The sequence below is a fragment of the Polyodon spathula genome, chromosome 1 (assembly GCF_017654505.1).
Source record: "Polyodon spathula isolate WHYD16114869_AA chromosome 1, ASM1765450v1, whole genome shotgun sequence".
Taxonomy (NCBI): Eukaryota; Metazoa; Chordata; class Actinopteri; order Acipenseriformes; family Polyodontidae; genus Polyodon; species Polyodon spathula.
This window is the reverse complement of record NC_054534.1, coordinates 24,634,689-24,642,845: the sequence shown is the minus strand read 5'-3', so window position 1 is coordinate 24,642,845 and position 8,157 is coordinate 24,634,689. Positions and strand designations below refer to the sequence as shown.

The window sequence follows — 8,157 nt, the reverse complement described above, 5'->3', positions numbered from 1 at the left end:
CAGGTCTGCCAGGAGGTTACAAACTCTTACAAGCTCCCCTCGTGGGAATGTTTAATGACTACCAGGATTAAAGACAAGAAATAAAAGATGAAACAATTATTTTTAAATATGGATTGTAATTATTAAATTGCATACTATGGCTTATCATTGACTAAACAATCTACATCTAAAACTAACACTATACATACAAGGAAGCTATACACTTAATATCTGTCTATGATTTGATGTTTTTATTAAGCCTTGCATTTACCCTATTTATGATAAAGTGTTTTCTTAAAATATTAAAATAAAAAAATAGTGTATAATATTTAAAAGCAAGGTGACACTGTTTAAATTGAAACATATTAAATTAAAGTTATTGATAGCATCCAAAAAATCTTGGAAACACCTTGATTTAAAAATAATAATAAGATTTAAATCAAGGAAAAGACATGGAATTTTCAAATAGCAATTTCCAGGCCTGGAAAAAGTATTGTAAAAGTCATGAAAAGGGTTTGGACTATATGTTGTTTAAGATTACTGTTGAAAACTGTCAAAATGTTTTTTGTGACTAACTTGATTGAGACTAGGCGTCTAACCCATTGAGCACAGGGGAGTCAATGCCGTATACATTTTGCCCCTTTACTTTTTTGCCTTTAGACAGGAGAACCAGGCTTTTTTTGTTGTTTGTTTGTTTTATAATAAGGAAGGTTTGTGTTGCTGCAGGGCCATGAACTGATTTAAGTTCAGCACCAAATATAAATGAAATGTTTTTATTGTTATTAAGCACTAGTAATAAATTGAAGCAGTGGTATCTCAAAACAACAACATCATGGTTTCGCTTTAGTGAAGTACGCTAGAATGGTTTAATTATTAAAAACATGTCGTTCTTTATCCCCCCCCCACACACACACACACACAAAAAAATGTAATGCTGGTTGTGCCACTGTGGGCACCCGTGGTTATTTTGATAACTATACTATATCTATTCGCTATCAATATTATTAAAATATCACGATATCACGATATTGAGCGATACAAAAAAAAAAAAAAAAAAAAAGGTACATTTGCAAAGATAAACTTTTTACTGCTATTACTGCTAAAAATCCAAACAGTTTAATCATGTTTATTTTATATTAAGATACAACAAACCCTATATATACCAGTCATTGTTAGTCTTGTAGGCAAACCACACATTAAAGTATTATTTAACCATTTTATTCCATTGATTGGCATTTTTCTTTTTGAAAGAACCCGATTAATAAATGTATTTCATACATTCAAAAGCTATAAATCAGGAAAAACTACAAATCCACAACTTGTGTACCCTCTCTCGTGTGCTCTACTCTCGTTTCTTCACCTGTTTCCTCTCACCAGCAAACTATATCCTGTTTTCAAAAAGTGTGCTCATCAACTAGTTAAGAAAAAGGACCATCTTTTATAAAGGGATACACACCTGAAAACAAACAACCCAAAAAACATAATAAACAGGAAAATCATCTTAAATAATTTTATATATGTATATATTGTAGCAAACCTCGGTTCCCGCAGGCTGGCGCATCACACAGGGCGAGGCAATCCACTCACAGGCGGCGGGCGGGCACAAACCCGGGACCTCTTGCACTGAAGAATAGCGCCGATATCGCTGTACAAAAGAGCCTTTGTATGTGATTACGTTACCTACCAGCCCTCCTACTGCCTTCCTCGTGCATGCTACACTCTTCCCCTGCCAGCCTCACGTCTGCCCCGGACTTGCTCACCAGGCTATAGTCCGACAAGTGCGTGCCGAGGTACCTGCGTCCACTTCTGACACCAATGTAGTGATCTCCACTTATCTACATACATTATTCCACACTGTTAAGGGGAAAAAAAGTTTTTAGTGAGAAAAAAAATATATATTAAAAATACAAAACTGAAAGGTCACAACTGTATAAGTCTCCACCCCCCCCCCCCTGAGTTAATACTTGGTGGAAGCCTCTTTGGCAGCAAATACAGCTGTGAGTCTGTAGGGATAGGTCTCTACCAACTTTGCACACCTAGATTTGACAATATTTGAACATTCTGCTTTACAAAACTGTTGAAGTTTTCCTCAAGGACTTCTCTGTACTTTGCCCCATTCATTTCCCCTTCTATCCTGACAAGTGTTCCAGTCCATGCCATTGACAAACATCACCATAACATGATGCTGCCACCACCATGCTTCATAGTAGGGATGGTATTCGTTGGGTGATGCGCTGTGTTGGGTTTGCGCCAAACATTTAGGCCAAAATGTTCCATTTTAGTTTCATCATACCACAAAACTTTTTGCCACATGTCTACAGAATTGCCTGAGCGGTTTTTTTGCATACTTCAAATGAGATTCAAGGTGGGCTTTCTTGAATAATGGCTTCTTTCTTGCCATAAAAGCCTGTAGCTCTTGTAAAGTTGCCTTGGGCCTCTGGGTAGTCTCTCTGATCAGTCTCTTTCTTGTTGCTCGGTCATCCAGTTTGGAGGGACGGCCTGATCTAGGCAGGGTCTTGGTGGTGCCATACACCTTCCACTACTTCTTAATCGTCTTGACCATGCTCCAAGGGATATTCAAGGCCTTTCATATTTTTTTGTACCCATCCCCTGATTTGTGCCTTTCAACAACTTTGTCTTTTGAAAGCATCTTGGTGCTCATGGTTGAGTCTTTGCTTTGAAATGCATTACCCAACAAAGGGAACTTACAGGAACTGCTATCCTGAAATCATGTGAATCACTACAATTTAACACAGGAGGAGACCACTTAACTTGGTGTGTGATTTTGAAGGCTATTGGTTACACCTGAGCTAATTTAGGATTACAAAGGGGGTGGACACCTTCCCAACAAAGCTATTTCAGTTTTTTCTTTTTAATTAATTTTCTATAACTTTCTAGAATATTTTTTTCACTAGGAAGTTGAGGGGTAGGATGAGTAGATAAATGAAAAAAAACACAAGAAATTCCAGGCTATAAGGCAACAAAATGTGAAAATTTTGAAAGGGGGTGTAGATTTTCTATAAGCTCTTAAATACAAAAAATAAATAAAATGTTTAAACAAAAATAAAACACTGCTTACAGATCTCAGAAAATAAATATTCAGACAAAAACAAATAAACACCAGAACAACAATAAAAATAAACACCAGAAATAACCTAAACATCCGTCTGGGCAGTTCGATTTTGTTGTGCTCGCCGCAGACAGGAAGGACTGCGCAAACTAACACTTGAGTCATTTAGACCACATATAATCTAACGATTGTCTACAATCTAGGTAAATTATGCCGGTTACCGGCCATCGGTGTGAAAACAGCTTTAGTAATTATTGGTCAGCTTTTCGAAGACTGTACATCCTGTGTAGGATCATTTCCTGCAAAAAAAAAAAAAAAAAAAAAAAAAAAAAAAAAAAACTTAAAAAACACACACTTGGAAGCCCCTCCCTCGATCTCGAGTGCAAGTGGAGGTGTTGGCTGTTCATTGAATCCTCCCTCAGATGTGGGAAATCAGTCTGCTTTCAATTCCCAAATGCCATTTCATCCCTAAAATGTTACTGTAAATTGCAATGTTGCAATCAAACAGTCTTCAGGGACTGTTTTTTCTCAGTGGACTGATACATATTTCTTATTTTCTTCCTTAAAAAAGCTAGTTTGTGTAATTATTTTCTGGAAAAAAAAGTGTAGCCATTTTATTTTTCTTACCGCACTTCCTGGGTGGTTGAATGTTATTGCACACCCTGTTGTGGGTTATTTCTTACATAAACGCTGTGGCGCCAAATAGAAGTAATACAGTATATTGTAAAAGGCCGTCTAAGTGGAACATATTTAAAACTGTACAATTATTGGGGGTTACAATAAGTATAATATAGTTTTATATTGCTTGCTTAAACTTGCACCTAACTGAACTCACCCTAATATGCAAATGAGGCAAAGCATATAGAATAAAAAAAAACGACTCAGTTTGGTGACTAAACATGACTTATGTCTGAATATGACCTGATCTGAATTTAAAGTTATAATAGAAAATATTGACTTACAATTCAAGGGATACCTCAAATACATCTGTATCTGCATCTTTTGAAAATGTAATACACTGCTAGAAACATGGCATAGTTAAACAGATTTTTCCCTCTTATTTTATCTTATTTTTTTAAAGGTAAGAAAGTTTTTTTTTTCTAATTAGGAAACGTATTTATGACAGTATACAATTATGTGTGTTTTGTATAATTATCTGTTGCTGTTTCTGCTTAGACCAATATTTACCATGCGTAAACCATTACAATTCTCAAGATAAAAAAAAAATCTAAAACGAGATAATAATATCTTTATTTAGCACCTATCATAGTGGCCCACCATCACAAAGTGCTTTACATAGGTAGGCTGTGAACTGTACAGTAGAGGCCACCTTTTTTATTATTGCAACTACCTGGCAAACGTATTCAGCACACTTCTGCTTAGGCTTATATATATATATATATATATATATATATATATATATATATATATATATATATATATATATATATATATATATATATATTAACCACCCCAAAAAACGTTTTCTTTATAATATATATATATTCAATTGGAGACGATTAGCTGACTTTTCCTAAATAATAAACTCGTTGTCCTGCAGGACATCTGTATTCCTAAAGGTAAAACGTGTATTTATATAGCTCACCTGTATACTTTGATACCACATTGCTCTGCAAGGTATGCATGGAATTACACTAGTTTATGCATGTTAAATCTGTCTCCCTTTTTCATTTAATGGGTTATAGAGGTGTAAAACTGATTTTTCCTTTATCGTATTTATATATGAATCCATACATTTGATAATCGAATACACAAAATGCACCGGGTATACTTTCAAAATAGCACGGTACTTCTAAATTGACGGCTTTTTCCTTGTGGTTTAGTTACGTCGTCATACAGGAGGAACTAAAGTTGTAGTAGTTCGAGGGAGCGGGAGGAGTTATTTGTCTGATACAACGACTAAATGTGCTGATAATGAGAGTGTGATTACGGTTGTACATAAGTGCTTTTATTGTTTCACAATTAAAAGGCAGGCAGTCAGGTTTGTATTTTTCATGAGGATATAGCGTATAGCAACTGCTTGTGAGGGATGTCTGTAGGACACAGGAAAGGAAGTGCTATATTCTCTGGCTTTAGAGCTTTGGGGCTCTACTCCAACCACCTACCCCATGTGGTTCGCTATCACAAGAGGCACCGTGAATTCTACGTGGTCACTTCTGTCGGAAAATGCTTCCATACTTACAACGTGAGTATTTGTGAAAGTGATCTGATTACTGACTTAAAACAGTCAAACGTAACGTCGGTAAATGGTAAACATACGCAGTCGGTATAACCCCGCACCGTCATTGCCTGTGTTGACTTGTTCGTGGACCCTGGATATCAGTGGTGCGGTAGTCGTGTTGCTTTATTCTGTGCATTTTATTATCAGTACCACATCTTGTCATTCAGATCCCCAATTTATATCACAGCGTCTGAAAAAGTATAAATAAAAAAATAAGAGGCGTGGTTAAATATTTCAGACATCGCGTGTGTGGGGGTTTGGTCACAGACACACAAAACAGGTCTGACGCATAGACACATCAACATGAGGAAACCCGGTACATCATTGGCATGCATTGTGCAGTGCAATGCAATGCAATGCAATGCAATGCAATGCAAGTGTTTTGCGCGAGGGAGAAGCGTGGTGATTACAAGTCTAAGCCTGCAAATTTTATCCCGCGAATGAGAAAAAATACCGAAGATGCAGGTCACCGTCATAAATTTATAATAATTGACTACAGTTGTTTTACTATTTTCAAAACTTTAAAGCAGTAGGTAACATAACACTATCAGCACTAATTACCCAAATACAGAATACCATATGATATGTGTGTTTTTGTTTTTGTGATTTTCATTATACTGTTAAGTTACAAGTGTTTGTATTGAATTGTGCAGAATCTTCTTGAAAACAAGCCTGGCTGTGGCATTCATCCCTCGTCACCGGCAGTATTTAAAAAATTAGATCTAAAAGTAACAAATAGATCACCTTGTCCTTCCACTGTATCCACAAACAGCATGTGTAAAAATGTAGGTTTGTTATTCAGACAGAGTAGCCCCGTTTACACTCATCTTTCTGCTTAAGTGTTGTAAAATATTTTAAGGTTAACACACCCCATTTTACTTATTTGTATTTCGACGGGTAATACATTCTCCTGTAAGTGCACTTCTGGCAGAATGTATCATCTGTTAAAACACAAACAGCAAGCCAGATGTGTAACACAGGTAAATAAAATGGCATTTGATGTGTTCACCAAACCTAAACATTTATATACAATACCAGTGCTCGAAATTAACATTGCCAATTGCCATGGGTGCCCTTCAAAGTGTGTCTGTTTACGGCCATGTGGTCACAGCACCCTTTCAGCTTCAGCAACTAGAGACACGTGTATCAGGAAGTGTTTGGATCTCAAACAATAACATAGTTTTGGGGTTTTCATGGATAAGTCTCATGGGGGGGGGGACAGCAAACAAATAAAGAGCACTGCCCTTTCAAGCACATGGATTTCTACCGTGTGTAATACTGTCTGTGTTGCCTGCGTCATTGAGAAGGCCAGCAAAGCTGATCATCATGGTGATAATGACAGCGATTCCGATTATCAGTGCACTTGTATTAAAAATGTACATTGTTTTATGACTTTAAATTTCTTACTTTTATTTTTTTCACAGGTAAAGAAGCTTGGGATTGTTGCAGTCAGTAAGTTCATGTTATAATTTTTTTTTTTTAAATTTACAATAGTCTGTCGCATATCCAACTGTGATTGGACCAAAGTAAAGGCGGATATGAAAGTCGGATTAATGAATCCTGTTTTAAATACCATTATACACAGCTGTAATAATTACTGTATTCACACAATTATTGTTTTGAGATTCAGCTTTTATTAGGGAGCTCCTATATAAATCCCTTGTTTAGAAAGATACACAGTACTGTGTTCATGCTTGCGAGAGTAGCCTTGTGGATGCATGCATTCACTGCTGAGTGACAGACAGGAGATCGAGACGTAGGGTGAAGTTAATACGCCTCACAGGCAAACAGGATTTATTTAGTGCCTATAGAAAGCTTATACCCCCTTTCAAAAATGTCACCTTTTGTTGCCTTATAGCCTGGAATTAAAATACATTAAAATAGAATAGATCCTACCCCACAACTTCCAAGTGAACAAAATATTCTAGAAATTTGTAGAAAATTAATTAAAAATAAAAACTGAAATAAATAAAAGCTGAAATAACTTGGTTGAACAAGTGTCCATCCCCCTTGTAATAGCAATCCTAAATTAGCTCAGGTGTAACCAGTCGCCTTCTAAATCACACACCAAGTTAAGTGGCCTCCGCCTGTGTTCAATTGTAGTGATTCACATGATTTCAGGATAAATTCAGCCGTTCCAGTAGGTTCCCTTTGCTGGGTAGTGCATTTTAAAGCAAAGACTCAACCATGAGCAGCAAGGTGCTTTCAAAAGAACTCCGGGACAAAATTGTTGAAAGGCACAGATCAGGGGATGGGTATAAAAAATATCAAGGGTCTTGAATATCCCTTTGAGCACGGTCAAGACGATTGTTAAGAAGTGGAAGGTGTATGGCACCACCAAGACCCTGCCTAGATCAGGCAGTCCCTCCAAACTGGATGACCGAGCAAAAGGAGACTGATCAGAGAGGCTACCAAGAGGCCAATGGCAACTTTGCAAGAGCTACAGGCCTTTATGGCCAAGACTGGACATAGTGTGCATGTGACAACAATATCCCAAGCACTCCAAAAATGTGGCATTTATGGTAGGGTGGCAAGAAAGAAGACATTATTCAAGAAAGCCCACCTTGAATCCTATTTGAAGTATGCAAAAAAAACACTCAGGAGATTATGTAGCCATGTGGCAAAAAGTTTTGTGTTGTGACGAAACTAAAATGGAACTTTTTGGCCTAAATGCAAAACGTTAAGTGCATCACCCAAAGAAACGTGGTGGCAGCATCATGTTATGGGGATGTTTCCCATCGGCAGCAACAGGAGCACTTGTCAGGATAGAAGGGAAAATGAATGGATCAAATTACAGAAAATTCCTTGAGGAAAACCTGCTGCCCTCTGCAAGAAAGCTGAAACTGTGACAGTAGTTCACCTGTCA

General features: G+C 37.0%; 1 protein-coding gene across 1 annotated transcript in view; it reads left to right on the top strand.

Moving 5' to 3' along the window:
- Positions 1–4,948: 4,948 nt before the first annotated feature.
- The window catches only part of LOC121315929 (WD repeat-containing protein 36-like), a 46,843-nt gene continuing 43,634 nt past the window's right edge, over positions 4,949–8,157 (top strand). Inside the window, exons 1-2 of the mRNA XM_041250547.1 lie at positions 4,949–5,255; positions 6,716–6,743. Coding sequence (XP_041106481.1) covers positions 5,100–5,255; positions 6,716–6,743 — 184 coding nt within the window. The 5' untranslated portion in view covers positions 4,949–5,099. The remainder of the gene's footprint in view (positions 5,256–6,715; positions 6,744–8,157) is intronic.